Source organism: Pelophylax lessonae (assembly GCF_965119305.1).
Source record: "Pelophylax lessonae genome assembly, chromosome: 8".
Classification (NCBI taxonomy): domain Eukaryota; kingdom Metazoa; phylum Chordata; class Amphibia; order Anura; family Ranidae; genus Pelophylax; species Pelophylax lessonae.
Genome location: NC_138775.1, coordinates 286,175,331 through 286,195,300, shown reverse-complemented (window position 1 = coordinate 286,195,300; position 19,970 = coordinate 286,175,331). Strand labels below are relative to the sequence as shown.

The window sequence follows — 19,970 nt, the reverse complement described above, 5'->3', positions numbered from 1 at the left end:
CCCCCCCCATGTGCCCCTTCCATCTGTTGTCCGGCCCCCCCCCTCATGTGCCCCTTTCCCCTAGAGAGCCACCGGCTTCCCTCCTCTCCTCTCCTGCCGGAAGCTGCTATTGGCATACAGGGAGTGTTTCAGGATGGAGAGCGGGGAAAGGGGTCTGTAAATATGTAATTTACTGGCCCCTTCCTTTTTTGAAAAGTTTAAAATCACAGCTCAATGCCCCCCTCATATCATGTTTACCGGCCCCTTGTTTTCCTGAATGAACACAGTGAGTACCAATGGTACCAATCACTCCTGTGTCCATTCATCACTATGCTTCCTCTTGTGATTAAGAAGGAAGCCTCAGAGTGGTTCCTATTCATTCATCTGTGCAGTTGGGTCTACAGAGAAGGGGACCGATAAATCTATGTCCTCAGTCACTTTTGCCCGGGGGGGGGGGGGGGGGGGCTGTCAGGTAGGCTATGTGGAGCCCTGTGATTACTAACAGCAACCCTGGCCACTCAGCACAGCCCTGGGCAGGAGACCTGATTTTTCTCTGGTGCAGCCAGGTAGCACTAAGGACTCGTTTACACTAGTATTTGGAAGGTCCAGAAGTGGTTAAAATAAATAGGCTGCCCTACAGGCGACACATATAAGCCTTACAGGTCATATCCCTACTGTAACCCATGAGTAGACAGTGAAAGGAAAAGCAGCAAACTAAAAATAATCATCTCTCTGTTCTCTACTCCTATCAGCATCATAGCAGGCTAATTAACAACTTGTGCTGCTTCTCCCTCTTCCAGTCTGAGCTCTGCTGTATGGGGGTGGGGAGGACTGCAGAAAAAGCAGATAACAGATCAAACTCAGCAGGTGATTGACTGCTGAATCTGAACACTATATCCTGGGAGGAGGTCACATGCTCATCTTTCATTAAATCTGGCGCTGTACACAGGTGCATTGCTCAATCCCACTCTGCTTTTCAGCTTTGTTGCCCTCCAGTAGTACAGCGACAAGTTCATCCAATGCCAAGGGCAAGGATGCAGAACTGCGCCCCTTAATAGGTGAGCCTGTTGGCAGGTGCAGCATACGTTCTCCACTGTAGGTAGAGCTCGACCACTGCAGCATTGTAGTTGGGGTGGGGAGGAAGTCAAGAGGAACATGGCTCCTCTATGGTTTCCTGGGTCACTGGGTACGTTATCTGATTGGATGTTGCCGCCCCATGTGACTCTGGCAGCCATCTTGGGTCAGGCAGAGCCTATTTAAGGCCCTGGCTCCCAGGCTTGGTGTACATTTCACATGTGGGTAGTGCAGGGACAGGTCATCTGTCCAACAGGGAAAGTGATTAGCGGCAGAGAGAGGTTCCAAAGGAGTAGAGTAAAGATAGGGACATTCCTGGGTACCTCCCCAGTTGGGCAAGGACCAGCCAGGACGAATTTGGCCCCTCAAGACAGATGCTGTTGGCACACCTGGGACCTGCTCTGCTACACCCCGCTGTTCCATTCTGTGAGTGTTCCTGGACAGGCGCCTTCCCCCCAAGCTTGCAGAACTTTAACATTAACCACTTGCCGACCAGTCACGTTGACTGTACTGCAGCAAAGTGGCTCGTTATCGTCTGGCGACGTAGACCTACGTCACCAGACATTCCCCTCTCTCGGCCGCCGGAGGCTCGCTCCCGCTGTATTCAGTCACAGCGGGAGTCGGGCCAGGGGAGGAGCGGCGGTGATCACCGCTCTTCCGCTCTTCCCCGATCGTCGGGGATCGAGTGTGTAAACAAAGTGAGCGGATCTCCTAAGTGACAGGCAGGGTCAGATTGCAGGATTCAGCATAGCTGAACCTGCGATCTGTGTCTGTGTCACTCAGTCCCCTCCCCCCACACATGTCAGTAAGCACCAGTCATATATTAACCCCTCCCTCTCCAATAAAAATTAACCCCTTCCCTGCCAGTGTCATTTTTACAGTAACAGTGCATATGTATAGCACTGATTACTGTAGTAATGTCACTGGTACCCCCAAAAGTGTCAAAAACGTCAGTCAAGTTCCGATCTGTCCGCCGCAATGTCGCAGTCCCGTAAAAAAAATCGCAGATCGCCGCCATTACTCGTTAAAAAAAAAAACACCAAAAATGACAGAAATCTTTCCCTTAGTTAGTAAACGCAATAACTTTTGCGCAAACCAATCAAAATACGCTTATTGTGATTTTTTTTTTTTTTTACCAAAAATATGTAGCAGAAAACAAATTGGCCTAAAATGATAAAAAATTTTGATTTTTACATTTTTTTGGGGTAATTTCATATAAAAAAATTTGAAAAATATTGCTGTTTTTTCAAAATTGTCGCTTTTTTTTTTGTTTATAGCCCAAAAAGTAAAAATTGCACAGGTGATCAAATACCACCAAAAGAAAGCTCTGTTTGTGGGGAAAAAAAGGACATAAATGTAATTTGGGTACAGCGTTGCATGATCGCGCAATTGTCCGTTAACGTAACGCAGTGCCGAATTGCAAAATATGGCCTGGTCAGGAATGGGGTAAAACCTTCCGGTCATAAAGCGGTTAAAAATATGCTCATTGAGAATTTTGTTGTCAATGACATGTAGCTAAATACATTTTGGCCTAAATATATGACAAAAATTGAATATATTGGATATTTTTTAACTGTCAAAGTAGAAAAATATTGTTATTTTTTAAAAATTTTCACATTTTTTTATTAATATCGCAAAAAATAAAAAGCGCAGAGGTGATCAAATACCACCAAAAGAAAGCTCTGTTTGTGGAAAAAAAAGGACGTCAATTTCTTTTGTGTACGGCGTTGCATGACCGCGCAATTGTCAGTTAAAGTCGCACAGTGCCGAATCGCAAAAAGTGGCCTGGACGTAAGACAGCAAAATCCTCCGGTGGTAAAGTGGTTAATACAAGTTCTGTTCTTTGCAACTGGATTCTCAGTGTTTACTGCCACCGCACCATGCTGCACCTCCCCCACAAACCCCTCTGTGGCCATTCTCTGCCCCATTGTTCCAGCTGCCTATGGTTGGCATTGAGTATGCAATGCACATCCATGGTCAAATTCTTGCTTTTTTAGCAGTTAGAAAGAAGTTGGACGTGCATGGTGTGAAGCTCCAAGCCATGGCCCACTGGACACCAGCCACTGTCCTAGAGCATGTGGAGAAGGGGCAGCCACCTCTGCCCACTGCACCCAGGGCAGATTCTCCTCCTGCCCACCCCTTGTCAAGGCCCTGCCCTCCAGAAAATCACTAGGGAAAATATCCTAATTGTCATAAACAGCAAAAAACAATTGAACGAGTCCTCACCTTGAGTTTCATCATCGAGTCTTGACATAACTTGTCCCCTCTTGCGGCAGAAACCTCATCGATTCCAATGAGTTTGGCTTTGTACCTGACGCCGTCCCCTTTAAACCTCTTTATCAATGTGGCTTCGCTGCGGTCTTGACCTAAAAGGGAAAAAAAAATGAAAAAACATTCAACAACACGCAAACTGAGCCAACGTGGAGAGGGATCTTCCACCCCTCCGAGAAAGAGCAGCACGGCGATTAAATGTGGAGACAATATTTCTCAGCTTCTTCTTGCTCTGGGCCAGACGCCGAGAACAAAGGTAAAGCGTGAGGTTCAAGAGAAAACAGCTTGTGAATTCCCTGAAATAAAACCGCGGTGCCATCTGTCACCGAGCAGAGAGTCTCCACAACACCACATATCACCCAACGCTTTCTAATTATTTCCAATCATTTTGTTTAAAAAGTCTCACGTTTTTTTTAGTATCATGAGAACCATTCTTATTGGTATCATACGACTTTCTTATTTATGTGAGACAACATGGCTTGGCATGATCTAGTGTTCTGGAATTTAAAATGTCAAAGGTTCCAGTGCTAATGCTACATCTTTCCCAAGTTATCTTGTCACCAGTTTCTAGTTATTGGATAGAATTCATTCTCAGTGATGTCACTGGTTTCTAGTGAATGGATAGGCTGCATTCTCAGTGATGTCACCGGTCTCTAGTGAATGGATAGGCTGCATTCTCAGTGATGTCACCGGTCTCTAGTGAATGGATAGGCTGCATTCTCAGTGATGTCACCGGTCTCTAGTGAATGGATAGGCTGCATTCTCAGTGATGTCACCGGTCTCTAGTGAATGGATAGGCTGCATTCTCAGTGATGTCACCAGTCTCTAGTGAATGGATAGGCTGTATTCTCAGTGATGTCACCGGTCTCTAGTGAATGGATAGGCTGCATTCTCAGTGATGTCACCGGTCTCTAGTGAACGGATAGGCTGCATTCTCAGTGATGTCACCAGTCTCTAGTGAATGGATAGGCTGTATTCTCAGTGATGTCACCGGTCTCTAGTGAATGGATAGGCTGCATTCTCAGTGATGTCACCGGTCTCTAGTGAATGGATAGGCTGCATTATCAGTGATGTCACCGGTCTCTAGTGATTGGATAGAATTCATTCTCAGTGATGTCACCGGTTTCTAGTGATTGGATTGGCTGCATTCTCAGTGATGTCACTGGTCTCTAGTGAATGGATAGGCTACATTCTCAGTGATGTCACCGGTCTCTAGTGAATGGATAGGCTGCATTCTCAGTGATGTCACCGGTCTCTAGTGATTGGATTGGCTGCATTCTCAGTGATGTCACTGGTCTCTAGTGAACGGATAGGCTGCATTCTCAGTGATGTCACCGGTCTCTAGTGAATGGATAGGCTGCATTCTCAGTGATGTCACTGGTCTCTAGTGAATGGATAGGCTGCATTCTCAGTGATGTCACCGGTCTCTAGTGAATGGAAAGGCTGCATTCTCAGTGATGTCACCGGTCTCTAGTGAATGGATAGGCTGCATTCTCAGTGATGTCACCGCTCTCTAGTGAACGGATAGGCTGCATTCTCAATGATGTCACCGGTCTCTAGTGAATGGATAGGCTGTATTCTCAGTGATGTCACCCGTCTCTAGTGAATGGATAGGCTGCATTCTCAGTGATGTCACCGGTCTCTAGTGAATGGATAGGCTGCATTCTCAGTGATGTCACTGGTCTCTAATGAATGGATAGGCTGTGTGCTCAGTGATGTCACTGGTCTCTAATGAATTGATAGGCTGTGTGCTCAGTGATGTCACTGGTCTCTAATGAATTGATAGGCTGTGTGCTCAGTGATGTCACTGGTCTGTTTTGAATGAATAGGCTGCATTCTCAGTATTGTCACCGGTCTCTAGTTAATAAAAAATGGTATCATGTGATGACATGAAATTAAAATCTGTGGCCTCTATAAGATTGCTCTTCTCTATGAATTACACGGCTCTTATAATTTGGGTGACTATCAAATGGCAAATGGAACTGGAAAGTTGGTAGCTCCATATACACCAACCTTGCCCAGTAAAATATGGACAGATTTTCTTTTTTTGTGTGTATATTAATTATATTTAGAAATTCTGAGGAGACAATGTATTCATTTTGCATGCCAGCATCCCAGATTGCTCTTTACATGTTGCTCTGGTTTGCACTGTAACATATGGGTGAAGAAAAATAGAAGCGGTCTGGCAATGAAAAAAATTGCACATCTATATCTTGGTAATAAAAAAAAAAAAAAACACGACATTGCATTGATACAAGGAAATAAAAAGAAATGTACATTACAAAAAAAAAAAACGAAAAATAAAATAAATGCACACTATGTATTAATGTTTATAGAGATGCCGACTGACTCAGGTGCTGAAGGTCCAGCTGGTGAGATCATGCTTTCATGGTAGACCGCTCTTCTGTATTTCCAGATATAGCTACTCATAAAAAGGTGGCTGAATTGCATCCAAAGCCCCCAGATCATCAATTCCCAGAGGAGAGCTCAGAACTGTAGCTTTAATCAGGAGTACGGAGGTGGACTGGTAGAATCGGTGATGCTATAAACTCAGAAGTGAATAGGAATTTATAGCACAAAAATCCCCTAAAAATCAGTTATCCCATATAAGGGAATAGCCACACCGACCAAGCAAACCAGACGTTTAAAAAAAATGTATTGCACAGTATTGGAACCAGACTACCTGTCAGCTCCTTCTCTGACGCGATTCAACCTTATTTTTATGATTGTGTAGCGCACCACCTTAACGGTAGCAGATGAACTGGAATTTCCTACCCTGCACAGCCAGGCACATCACATTTCCACAGTGACTCAGAGTCAGAGAACAGTCCGGGACTTTGTTTCTTTGTTTTATTGAGGGTAATGAACTTGGGTGGGGATAGGGATATTATGGGATGCCCACCCAACTTCAATAGGGATATTATGGGATGCCCACCCAACTTCAATAGGGGTATTATGGGATGTCCACCTGACTTCAATAGGGATATTATGGGATGCCCACCCGACTTCAATAGGGATATTATGGGATGCCCACCCAACTTCAATAGGGATATTATGGCATGCCCACCCAACTTCAATAGGGATATTATGGGATGCCCACCCAACTTCAATAGGGATATTATGGGATGCCCACCCGACTTCAATAGGGATATTATGGGATGCCCACCCCACTTCAATAGGGATATTATGGGATGCCCACCCGACTTCAATAGGGATATTATGGGATGCCCACCTGACTTCAATAGGGATATTATGGGATGCCCACCCGACTTCAATAGGGATATTATGGGATGCCCACCCGACTTCAATAGGGATATAATGGGATGCCCACCCGACTTCAATAAGGGTATTATGGGATGCCCACCCGACTTCAATAGGGATATTATGGGATGCCCATCCGACTTCAATAGGGATATTATGAGATGCCCACCCGACTTCAATAGGGATATTATGGGATGCCCACCCGACTTCAATAGGGATGATATGGGATGCCCACCCAACTTCAATAGGGATATTATGGGATGCCCACCCGACTTCAATAGGAATATTATGGGATGCCCACCCAGCTTCAATAGGGATATTATGGGATGCCCACCCGACTTCAATAGGGATATTATGGGATGCCCACCCGACTTCAATAGGGATATTATGGGATGCCCACCCAACTTCAATAGGGATTTTATAGGATGCCCACCCGACTTCAATAGGGGTATTATGGGATGCCCACCCGACTTCAATAGGGATATTATGGGATGCCCAACCGACTTCAAACAACAAACTACAGGGACCCTTCTATTACATACAATCCTATATACAGCTCCTCTTCTTCCTCCAGCATACTCTTGTTTGCAGAAACCCAGCTATGGCAGCCTGTTGTGGTTTTGTAGCAAAGGCCCATTACAGGCAGGGATTCGCAGCCCCTATATTTCAGATAGGGTGACACAGCTAACACATTTCCAGCACTTCCTCCCATAGTCACTGAGCCCACCACCACCTTTTCAGGCACTGCCATCCAGCCTGGCTGCACCTGCCTCTTTCTGTAGCCATTCTGGCTACTCTTCACAGTCCTCCCAGACTGACACATTCTCCACAGTCCTCTCAGACTGACACTGAGTCTTGGTTAACACTTGTGCAATGCGGGAAGGCTGCGAATTCGCAGCCTGTTCCCGCATCGCATCCGTTCATCTGGCAGTTCACACTGCCATATGCGATACGCAGGGGGTGTCAATTAAATGTTAACGACACCCCCAGTTTGATCGCATATCGCAGTGCGATCTGACAGTTCGCACAGAATCGGATCGCACAAGTGTGAACCACTGTGCTATCCGATCATGATGCGGCTGAAAAAAAGGGTCATGTGCAAGTTTGGTGCGGATACACTGCAAATTCAGCCATACAAAGTGTATGGCTGAATTCGCATCCGCACATCCAATCGCATGTAATGAAGGAGCAGTGCGCTCCGAATTACATGCAATCGCCGCAGCCGCAATAATGTGAACCGGCACTTACTCCACAGTCCTCCCAGACTGACACTGATGCCTCGTACACACGCAACGATTATCGGCCAACTGATCGTCCGACTTTTGTCCAGAGTGGTGTTTTGTTGGTTGGAATGTGCTCTAGACTGCACACAAATTTTCTTGGCCAACAAAAATCTACTTCAGAAGTGATGTCATGTGATGGTTTACTTTCCCTGTGTTTTTTTCTTCTCTGAGCATGCCCAGTTTTGCTCATCAGATTTTTGACTGCCGAAATCTGTACTGACTGACGGAAAATCGGCCGTTGTGTTGACGGCCAACAAAAGTTTTATAGCTTTCACACCAGATTTTTTTCGGCCCAAAAGTCGGAGTCGGTTGTCGGAAGCATCATACTAACAAGCCGAAAATCGGCCGATCGGACGTTGGCCGAAAATTCACGGCCAATAATCGATGCGTGTGTACGGGACTTTACTCCACAGTCCTCCCAGACTGAACACTCACCAGCCAACCTGGCTGACTTCTCCAAGTTGTCCCCGCTTTACTCCCATACCTCCAGGAAAGGAGTCCTCTGTGTGTTGTAGAGGGTTGTAGAGGGTAAAAATCATGCATTGGCATTTACTGAAACGTTAAGAATACAATGAGGAAGGCTTAGGTGGCTAGAGGGATGCAAAAGGCTTTTAATGTCTCCTGAGGGTTACAAAAGCTCCTTTCAACTATCCTGGACCTTTTCTTTTGGCAAAAGAAAATAATGAAGCTGAGAGATTTTCTTCCCCAAGAAAATTTTGGTAAAATATTATCATTATTTTGAAATGCAGTGGGGAAGGCTTAAGTGGCAAGAAGGATGCAATAGGCTTTAAATGGCTCCTGAGGGTTACAAAAGCTCCTTTAAACTATATAAAAATCCTGGAGCTGTTCTTTTGGCAGAAAAAAATTGTAAAACTGGGAGATTTTTTCCCCCCCAAAAAAATTTGGTAAATTTCACCCAATATTTTGAAATGCAAAGGAAAGGGTTTAGGTGGCTAGAAGGATGGCTTCTGTGGGTTACAAGAGCTCTTTTTAACTATCCTGAACCTGTTCCTTTGGCAAAAACAGCCCTACATTAAATATTTTTTTTTTAAGCAGATAGCGGAAAGAAAAAAATATAAAGTGACAGTGCACAAATAACAATGAAAATAAAAAAAGAAAGTAAGAAAAAAAAACTACAAATACTAGAATTAAATATATTAAATACTCCTAAATATACCTCTCATTGATTTACATTAAAATTTCCTGCTTTACGTCCAGGCCACTTTTTGCAACTTGGCACTGCACGAATTTAACTGACAATTGCGCGGTCATGCAACGCCGTACCCAAACGAAATTTACGTCCTTTTTTTCCCACAAACAGAGCTTTCTTTTGGTGGTATATGATCACCTCTGTGCTTTTCATTTTTTGCGATATTAATAAAAACAGAGCAAAAATTTTGCGAAAAAAATTGACATTTTCTACTTTGACAGTTAAAAAAATATCCAATATATTCAATTTTTGTCATATATTTAGGCCAAAATGTATTTAGCTACATGTCTTTGACAAAAAAATCCTCAATGAGTGTATTTTTAACCGCTTTAAGACCGGAAGATTTTACCCCATTCCTGACCAGGCTATATTTTGCGATTCAGCACTGCATTATTTTAACGGACAATTGCGCGGTTGCGCAACGCTGTACCCAAATTAAATTTATGTCCTTTTTTTCCCCACAAATAGAGCTTTCTTTTGGTGGAATTTGATCACCTGTGCGATTTATACTTTTTGGAAAAAAAAGCAACAATTTTGAAAAAAAAAAAAACAATATTTTTTACATTCTGATATACAGTATAACATTCCCAAAAAAAAAAATAATTATTAATTAAATTTTTTTAACATTTTAGGCCAATTCGTTTTCTGCTACATATTTTTGGTAAAAAAAAAATCACAATAAGCGTATTTTGATTGGTTTGAGCAAAAGTTATCTCGTTTACTAACTACGGGAAAGATTTTGTAATTTTTATTGTTTATTTTTATTTTACTAGTAATGATTTTTTTTGCGGGACTGCGACATTGCGGCGGACAGATTGGACCCCTAACTGACATTTTTGACACTTTTGGGGGTACCAGTGACATTACTACAGTAATCAGTGCTATAAGTATGCACTGTTACTGTAATAATGACACTGGCAGAGAAGGGGTTAACTTTATTGGGGATCAAGGGGTTAAATGTGTGCCTCATGCTTACTGAAGTGTGTAGGGGGAGGGGACTGTGTGACACAGGGACAGATCGCAGGTTGAGCTATGCCGAATCCTGTGATCTGTCCCTGCCTGTCACATAGGAGATCCGCCCGCTTTGTTTACACAAGCGGGCGGATTTCCTCACTCGATCCCCGACGATCGGGGAAGAGCGGCCCCTGGCCCGACTCCCGCTGTGTCTGAATACAGCGGGAGCGAGCCTCCGGCGAGGCGCGCGCGCCGCCGAGAGAGGGCGGGATCCAGCGACATAGGTCTTTGTCGCTGGACGATAACGAGCCACTTTGCCGCAGTACCAGCTCAGTGAGCGGTCGGCAAGTGGCTGAACAAAATTGAGAAAATATTGCCAACAGAAAAAATGGTAATTTTGCTGTTAAATCAATTTCTCTGCTCATCTCTAATGGTACATTTTAAAACTGATAAAATTTGGACATCATTTTTAGCACCTAGAGCAGAAATAAATACTTAAGGGAGGAATAAGTGAAAACAAAGCCCCTGGTGCCATCATGCCTGAGAACATTTTAGGCTTCATGAGTCTTGGGCCTTGCTTGCTTACAGTTCTGAACGTGTCCTATACGATACGCATGTTTCTTGTTGTATCAGGTATAATGATGAATATTATGAGACAGAACTGCGGCTTTATTGCTGGGAAGGCCACATCTTCCATTCAGAGGGAGCCAATACTCTGGAGTACCTCAACGGCAGAAATTAAATTGCCATACTTGTGCGAAGACTTTGATGTTTCATGGAACGGGCCGAGCGCCAACACTTCTCTTAGCCTGTCACAACCCCCTTTTTCTTGGCAGAAACCACTATTTATGGAAATGTTTCTTCTTCCCTTCACACATTAAGAAATAAATTATGTTATATAGGTAGCAGAGTGGATGTTTCCATAGCTACAAAGGAGCCGTTCAAAGATGTTCCACTAGGCAGAACCGTCTCATCAAAATGTGTTTGTTATTTAATGTGTGCTTGAAAAAATAAAATATGGAGAAGACAAAATTGGTTCTCCAACTAACAAGTATGTATATGAAGAGATAAAAATTCAAGAGAAACATACTTAACTTTGGGGGCCTCATGGGTGGCCCTTCACTCTTCCAAAGAACACTATATTGTCAAAAGTATTGGGACACCTGCCTTTACATGCACGTGAACTTTAATGGCATCCCAGTCTTATTTCGTAGGGTTCAATATTAAGTTTGCCGTCCCTTTGCAGCTATAACAGCTTCAACTCTTCTGGGAAGGCTGTCCACAAGGTTTAGGAGTGTGTCTATGAGAATGTTTGACCATTCTTCCAGAAGCGCAGTCTCCACTCTAATTCATCCCAAAGGTGTTCTGTTGGGTTGAGGTCAGGACTCTGCAGGCCAGTCAAGTTCCTCCACTCCAAACTCACTAATCCATGTCTTTATAGACCTTGCTTTGTGCACTGGTCCAAATCATTTGGTGGAGGGGGGATTATGGTGTGGGGTTGTTTTTCAGGGATTGGGTTGGCCTCTTAGTTCTAATGAAGGGAACTCTTAAAGCGTCAGCATACCAAGACATTTTAGACAATTTCATGCTCCCAACTTTATGGGAACAGTTTAGGGATAGGGATGTTCCAACATGACTGCGCACCAGTACACAAAGCAAGGTTTCCTAAAGACATGGGTGAGTGAGTTTGGGGTGGGGAACTTGACTGGCCTGCACAGAGTCCTGACCTCAACCTGATAGCACAGCTTTGGGATGAAATAGTGCAGAGACTGTGAGCCAGGCCTTCTCGTCCAAAATCAGTGCCTGACCTCACAAATGCTCTTCTGGAAGAATGGTCAAACATTTCCATAGACACACTCCTAAACCTTATGGGCAGCCTTCCCAGAAGAGTAGAAGCTTTTATAGCTGCAAAGGGTGATCCAACTTAATATTGAACCCTACAGACTAAGACTTGGATGCCATTAAAGTTTATGTGCGTGTAAAGGCAGGTGTCCCAATACTTTTGACAATACAGTGTATATATTCTGTAAATACAGTATATCTCCTAAGCCAGTGTTTCTCATTGGAAGCTATCTGATTTTCCCCATGGTGCCACAAGCATGGAATTCAGCTTGCCCTGGATCATCATCATGAGTGGCCAAAGTGCAGGTAGGCTGGCAGCTAGCATCATAACAACCAATAACGCTTTACAGTCGGGACATATGGTGTGATTGACACATGGCTATGGTGATGATGGCTGGCTCACCTGTACCATGGCAACACATGACTCTGATCCGAAGCAGACTGTACGCAGGGCCACCCCCAGCATTCCGGAAATGAAAGTCCACCTCTTCCAGACCTCCTTCGCCTCCTATCCTCTGTCAGACTGCTGGGGCAAAAAGGTAGAGCTCTGATGTGAAAAGGGGGTTGTGTGATTGGGTGGTTCTGTGATGGGGGAATGGTGTATTCAGTGGCTCCTCGATAAGGGTACTATGTATTCAGGGTCTCTCTGATAAGGGGACTCTATAGTGGAAGGCTCTATGATGGCAAGACTGTGTATTGGGGGGCTCTATGATGGCAGGACTGTGTATTGGGGGCTCCACGATGGGGCAACTGTGTATTGGGGGGCTCTGTGATGGAGGAATGTGTTTTGGGGCTCTATGAAAGGGGACTGTATATTGGGGGGGGGGGGGCTCTGTATTACAGGAATGTGTGTTTGGGGGTTTTATGATGGGGGACTGTATGTTGGGGGCTATGTGATGGGGGACTGAGTATGGGGACTGTGTATTGGGGGCTCTTTGATGGGGCGATTGTGTAATGAGTGGCTCTTTGATATGGGGACGATGTATGGGGGGCTCTATGATGGGGCAACTGTGTATTAGGTGTCTCTTTGATATAAGGACTATGTATTGGGAGCTCTGCAATAGAGGTATGTGTATTGGGAGCTCTGCGATAGAGCTCTTTGTTATGGGAGCTATGCAATAGAAGGCAGTGTATTGGGAGCTCTGTGATAGAGGACTGGGTATTGAAAGCTCTGTGATAGAGGACTGTGTATTGGGAGCTCTGCGATAGAGGACTGGGTATTGGAAGCTCTGCGATAGAGGACTGGGTTTTGGAAGCGCTGCGATAAAGGACTGGGTATTGGGAGCTCGGCGATAGAGGGCTGTGTATTGGGAGCTTGGCGATAGAGGGCTGTGTATTGGGAGCTCTGCGATAGAGGGCTGTGTATTGGGAGCTCTGCGATAGAGTGCTGTGTATTGGGAGTTTGGCGATAGAGGACTGTGTATTGGGAGTTTGGCGATAGAGGACTGTGTATTGGGAGCTCTGCGATTGACGACTGTGTATTGGGAGCTCTGAGATAGAGGACTGTGTATTGGGAGCTCTGCGATAGAGGACTATGTATAGGGAACTCTGCAATAGAGGACTGTGTATTGGAAGCTCTGCAATAGAGGACTGGGTATTGGAAGCTCTGCGATAGAGGACTGTGTATTGGGAGCTCTGCGATAGAGGGCTGTGTATTGGGAGCTCTGCGATAGGGGACAATGTATTGGGAGCTCGACAATAGAGGACTGCGTATTGGGAGCACTGCGATAGGGGACAATGTATTGGGAGAGTGACGATAGAGGACTGTGTATTGGGAGTTCTGTGATAGAGAACTGAGTATTGGAAGCTCTGCAATAAAGTACTGTGCATTGGAAGCTCTGTGATAGAGGGCGATGTATTGGAAGCTTTGCAATAGAGAGCTGTGTATTGGGAGCTCTGCAATAAAGGACTGTCGATTGGGAGCTCTGCAATAGAGGACTATGTATTGGGAGCTCTGCAATAGAGGACTGTCTATTGGGAGCTCTGCAATAGAGGACTATGTATTTGGAGCTCTGCAATAGAGGGCTAGGTATTGGGAGCTCTATGATGGGGGACTGTAACTTTGGTGGCTCTTTAATAGGGGGGCTGTGTAATAGGGGGCTCTTTGATGAGGGGATTGTGTATTAGGAGACCATTTGATAGGGGGACTGTGTATTGGGAGCTCTATGATGGGGGACTGTGTTTTGGTTGCTCTTTGATAGGGAGGCTGTGTAATGGGGGGCTCTTTGATGAGGGGATTGTGTATTAGGAGACCATTTGATAGGGGGACTGTGTATTGGTGGGCTCTATGATGGGGGGCTCATGTGTGACCTGCTTTGTATTATCCTGTTGTGAACTAACACCAATATTAATAGAATTTAGACTCCTAGACCCACTCCCATTGGACTTCGTACACTTTCAAAAAGTGGTGGCACCGGAGGGAGAATTTTTGGCGATGGATCAAGATTTCCCATTTTGATGCTAATTTTCATTTTTTTTTTTTTTCACAATTTGCACATTTAGTCAATATATATTATTAAATTATTTAATTTATAAATAAAATATTAATTTATACAAATATTTGTTTATAAAAATATATTATTTAACCAAAGCACGGTTTACTTTTGGAGTTTTCTTGTCTCCTACATGCCATCCATCTTCATAAAGATTTTCCGTAAATTGTGTGTTACCTTTTAATACTTTATAGAAAATTGCGCTTTAAACGTGATCCGGCCTCTCATTTCGTTGGTAAATCACAGTTATTTGTACACAGGCTCCGCTTAAATGATACGTCTTTGGGTCCAATTTGACTCCCGCTATGCAGTTTTGAAAATTTCCGTAGCAAAATGAGATAGTTCCGTAAAATGTATGATTGCCTCTCTAACAGGTAAGCTGCCGATACAGAACAAGCGCTTATTCTCAGCGGAGAAAAAAAAAAAAAAAAAGTGCGTCAGCCCAAAGCCTGACTGCGCCATCACATACAGAAAACGGCAACACTTATTGTGTTATAGAAGCAATAACCGATCTGAAGTTACTGGAAACATGGAGAGAAAATCAGCACCTTATACAGGAATGGAAATAGTCTGACTTCTATTATTATTATAATTATGGAGGCTTGCTTATGACAGATTTTCCTTTATTGAGCTTTCAGGCTCCATTCACATTTTGCATCGCATTAATGAATGTGAAATTACATTTATAAACATTTAAAGAAGTAATAAAAAAACAGAAACTTACCAGCGCTATGGAGTACGTAGTGTAAAATATATATATATATATATATATATATATATATATATATATATATACATACACAGGGCTTTTTTTCTCAGAGAATAGGTGCAGTAACTCCCCCCTTCTGAGTCACTTCTTGTCTCCGCCCCCTACCCACCTCCGAGCACCGTCCCTTGATTCCACCCCCTACCCACCTCCGAGCACCGTCCCTTAGTACCACCCCCTACCAACCTCCCAGCACTGCCTCATTAATGCCTCGTTTCCGCTGAGGGGAACGGTTCGGGTCGGTCCAGTTTGGAAGGGTTAGAATGGTCCAGTCTATTCAGGTGAGCGTTTCCACTGCAAGTCGGGCCACCAGGGACCATGCAGGGTTTACACCAAATGAGGTGTTTGTTTTGTTCTTTCATTTGACGTGAGCATTGATGGTTTCCTGTCCGCCAATCAGTGGAATCTATCGTGTGACGCCAGTAGCTCCGCCCTAACTGTACCAGGAATGGTGCGGTTTGGTTCGGTTGTATGGGCCACTTTCATAATGGAAACACTCAAATTAGTGCACCGTACCGAACCGACCCGAACCGATCCGCTCAGTGGAAACAAGGCATTAGAGAATACAAAGCCAAGTTTCACTATGTCGTGCTAATTTGTATGGAATTTGGTAATGATAACAAGAAAAGCAGTAAAATAGATCCCCTGCAGCCAGCAACAATATACACCCCCAACAACAATAGATTCTCTCAGTAATATTGGACCCCTGCAACAAAATATCACTCCAGCAAAAATTGACCCCCAGCAGCAAGAACAGATCTCCCAGCAGCCAGCATCAATAGACTCTATACTCTATAGACCAATAGACCTCCTGCCTCAACAGTGGATCCCTTGCAACAACAATTGACCCCACCAGCAACAATAAGCCACCACACAAAACTAAATCCTCTCTAGCAACAATAGATTCCCTAGCACCCAGCATTAGTGGACCTTCCATCACACCCCACCCTACCCCAGCACCCCTTGCCATTACAAACATTCAGTGCTGAAGGTGCCGGAACTGCGTTCCCCCGCGTTCCCCCTGAAAAAATGCACTGTACATACATACAGGTGTGAGCTGCCACAAACCTACCCCAGGGGTACGAATGTTAAAGGGAAGGAAGAAGTTTGTATAAGGCGCTACCTGTTGAGCAAACTTTAAACCGTTTCCCCCATAAACATAAACCAATAAATGATGAATAAACAATCTATCAGTGAGAAATAAAGTGCTTGTGCTAGAAAGAGCTAATGGGTGGGCTGATCAACATCCCCCTGAGAACAAAGTTCTCAGTGCAAAACAGTGTAGTAGAATATTCAATAAATAAACAAAAGTGCACACTGTGTCATCAATTTTATTAACTGGTCGCAGTGGTAAGTGCCAGTGGAAACCGTACTACTAAACGAATATGGTAAATGGTGATTAAGTGTTTGTATATAACTTAACCAAATGGATAAATAAATAAAATGACAGCTCCAGTAGACGTCTGAATGACGAAACACGTAGGGCAGAGTCCCGTACGTCATACGTCACGTCCGGTTTTGCTGATTAGAGCCGTGGAACGCGGAAGCATCCTGGCATCCTTGTATTGATTGTGATCGGTCCGAATTGTAAGTATTTACTGGCTTTAATAATTATCAATCAGCTTCTGCACCTGCAGGGCTTTAATGAGGAAAGTGGCGGTAGACATGTACATGACGAAAAAGTTTTTCGTTTAGATTCCTTAACCACTTCTGGACCGAGCCCATTTCTGACACTTGTTGTTTACAAGTTAAAATCTGTATTTTTTGCTAGAAAATTACTTAGTTATATATTTATAATTCTTAGCAAAGACTCTGGAGAATAAAATGCCGGTGGTTGCAATATTTTTGCGGCATTTGCGCAGCGGTCTTTCAAACGCCATTGTTTTGGAAAATATAAATTTCACTGCATTTTAGCCCATTTTTTTGTATATTATGAAAGATGATGTCACGCCGAGTCAATAGATACCTAACATGTTACGGTTTAAAATTGCGCACCCCCGCGGAATGGCGACAAACTACGGTCAATAAAAATCTCCATAGCCGACGCTTTAAAAAGTTTTACTGGTTACCAGTTTAGAGTTACAGAGTAGCTCTTGTTTGTTTTTTTAATCATTGCTCTCGCTCTGGCGATCGCGGCAATTCCTCACATGTGTGGTTTGAACAGCGCTGTCATTTGCGGAGCGCAACTTCCATATATGTTTTCTTTAGTGCGTGAGCGAACGGCGATGGGGGCGCTTTAAAATTTATTTTTTTCCTGTTTATTTTATTTAATTTTTTAATTTTTGCACAGGTTTTTAAAAAAAATAAATAAATCTGATCACTTTTATTGCTGTCCCAAGCAATGTAAACTTCCCCTTGTGACAGTAATATGCAGTGACAGGTACTCTTTATGGAGTGATCGGGGGTCTAAAAGACCCCAAACCCCTCCACTGCACTTCAATGTATTCAAAGTGCCAAAATCTGCATTTTTGAATACTGTCACTTTTTTAAATTCGGCGCCTTTAGCAGCCGAGTAACTCGGATGTGACGTCATGAATCAGCCTCCGGGTTACATCCTCCGAGACCCGATCAAAGCCGAATCTGGCTTAGTTCAGGACTCCAACCAGCCGGTGGAGGTGCTGGCTGGTTGCTCAGGTCTCCCAGTGGGACGGGAGACCCAGGCAGAGCCACGGAAGGCGGCAGAAAGGGGGGGGGGGTCACGACTGGTCAACGACTGGCCAAGCATGTCTCCAGACCTAAACCCTATTAAGCATCTGTAGGGCATCCTCAAACAAAACAAAAGGTGGAGGAGTGCAAGGTCTCTAACATCCACCAGCTCCGTGATGTCGTCATGGAGGAGTGGAAGAGGACTCCAGTGGCAACCTGTGAAGCTCTGGTGAACTCCATGCCCAAGAGGGTTAAGGCAGTGCTGGAAAATAATGGTGGTCACACAAAATATTGACACTTTGGGCCCAATTTGGACATTTTGACTTAGGGGTGTACTCACTTTTGTTTCCAGTGGTTTAGACATTAATGGCTGTGTGTTGAGTTATTTTGAGGGGACAGCAAATTTACACTGTAAGAGTCGGTTCCCACTAGCGCGACTTGTCAACCTGACAAGTCGCGCTCCCTCGCGGTCCATTGACTGCTACAGGACCCGTTCTAATAGGAGCGACACAAGTCGCTCCGACTTAGAAAAAGGGTCCTGTACTACTTCGGGGCGACCTCGGAGCGACTTGCATAGACTTCCATTATGTGAAGTCCCTGCAAGTCGCTCCGAAGTCGTGGTGCATGGTAATGCACAAGTCGCCCCCGAAGTAGTACAGAGTCGTGTCGCCCCAGTGTGAACTGACACTTAATTTACACTATTATACAAGCTGTACACTCACTACTTTTCATTGTAGCAAAGTGTAATTTCTTGAGTCCCTGGTCGCCTCACAGGTTCGCCTTCCATAGAGAAGCTGCGGACCCGTTCTAATAGGAGCGACACAAGTCGCTCTGACTTAGAAAAAGGGTCCGGAGCTTCTTTGGGGCGACCCGGAGCGACCGTCATAGACTTCAATGTTATGAAGTCCGTGCCGGCCGGCTCCGAGGTCGCGGCGCGCTGCTCGCAACGCGACCTCGGAGGTCGCCCCGGGAAGTCAGATAGCCCCAGTGTGAATGGGGCCTCAGTGTTGTCACATGAAAAGATAATAAAATATTTACAAAAATGGGAGGGGTGTACTCACTTTTGGGAGATACTGTATATGCAGTACACTCTATGCAGCAATATTTGGCCAATATGCGAAGGCAGTATATTTCCGACTACCGAGGGTGAAAAAATACAATAAAAGGCATTATAAGGCGTAATGCAGACAATAAATAAATCCCATGTATTTACCAGTAGAGCTGACAGTCTTCTGCCGCCGATATTACAGTACAGTTATCAGCGCAGTACTCAAGTCTTACTATCTAAAGAGAGGTTAGCGAGCCCGTTCAATGCAAGTGCTGACCCGTTAAGAATTGAGATGAATGAGATAGAAATTCAATTTCTTTTAAAATCTCTTCTGTTCCTCGGCAGCCAAATAGCATCGGGCGGCCGGAGCGCAGTATAAAACAAAGGGAAAAAAATGTCTTCAATAAGCCGGATTTTCAGTCTTTTTTTAGAGGTTTACATTAGATTTTGGCTCCTCGCAAAGTCCCGGCCAGTCGGTGGGAGATGAGAAGTGTTTACTGAAGAAAATCATATTTTTATACAGCCGGCTACTGCTCAATAAAAGGAGATTAAAGGGGCTCAGCCTTCTCTTTCTGGGAGACTGAGGCATTAAGGAGGCCAGTGCCGGCACATGGTTGCAAATGTCATGAGACAAAGAAAGACAGAGAGAAAGAGAGAGGAAACATGGATGATATATATCTATACGGTATATATACGAGGGATCTTCCTCACTTATAACTTATTTTTAAAAAGTGCAGAAACGTTTTAAAGAATATATATATATATAAATATATATATAGTATGTGTATGTATGAATGTGAGTTAGGGACCTTAGATTGTAAGCTCCTTGAGGGTAGGGTTCAAAGTACTGCGTACATTGACGGCTCTATATAGATATATACGTGTAATAAATAAATAAATTATATATATATATATATATATATATATATATATATATATATATATATATATATATATATTTATGTATATATATATACACACATACACACTATATTGTCAAAAGTATTGGGACGCCAGCCTTTACACACACATGAACTTTAATGGCATCCCAGTCTTAGTCCGTAGGGTTCAATATTGAGTTGGCCCACCCTTTGCAGCTATAACATCTTCAAAATTATTCAGCCCCTTTACTTTCAGTGCAGCA

At 44.0% G+C, this 19,970-nt stretch overlaps 1 protein-coding gene across 11 annotated transcripts in view; it reads right to left on the bottom strand.

Annotated features, from left to right (window-relative positions):
- Positions 1-19,970, bottom strand: part of DAB1 (DAB adaptor protein 1) — a 1,145,503-nt gene that overhangs the window by 216,179 nt on the left and 909,354 nt on the right. For all 11 annotated transcript variants that reach the window (XM_082264815.1, XM_082264809.1, XM_082264811.1 and 8 more), the window contains one exon: positions 3,280-3,419. In XM_082264815.1, coding sequence (XP_082120941.1) covers positions 3,280-3,419 — 140 coding nt within the window. The remainder of the gene's footprint in view (positions 1-3,279; positions 3,420-19,970) is intronic.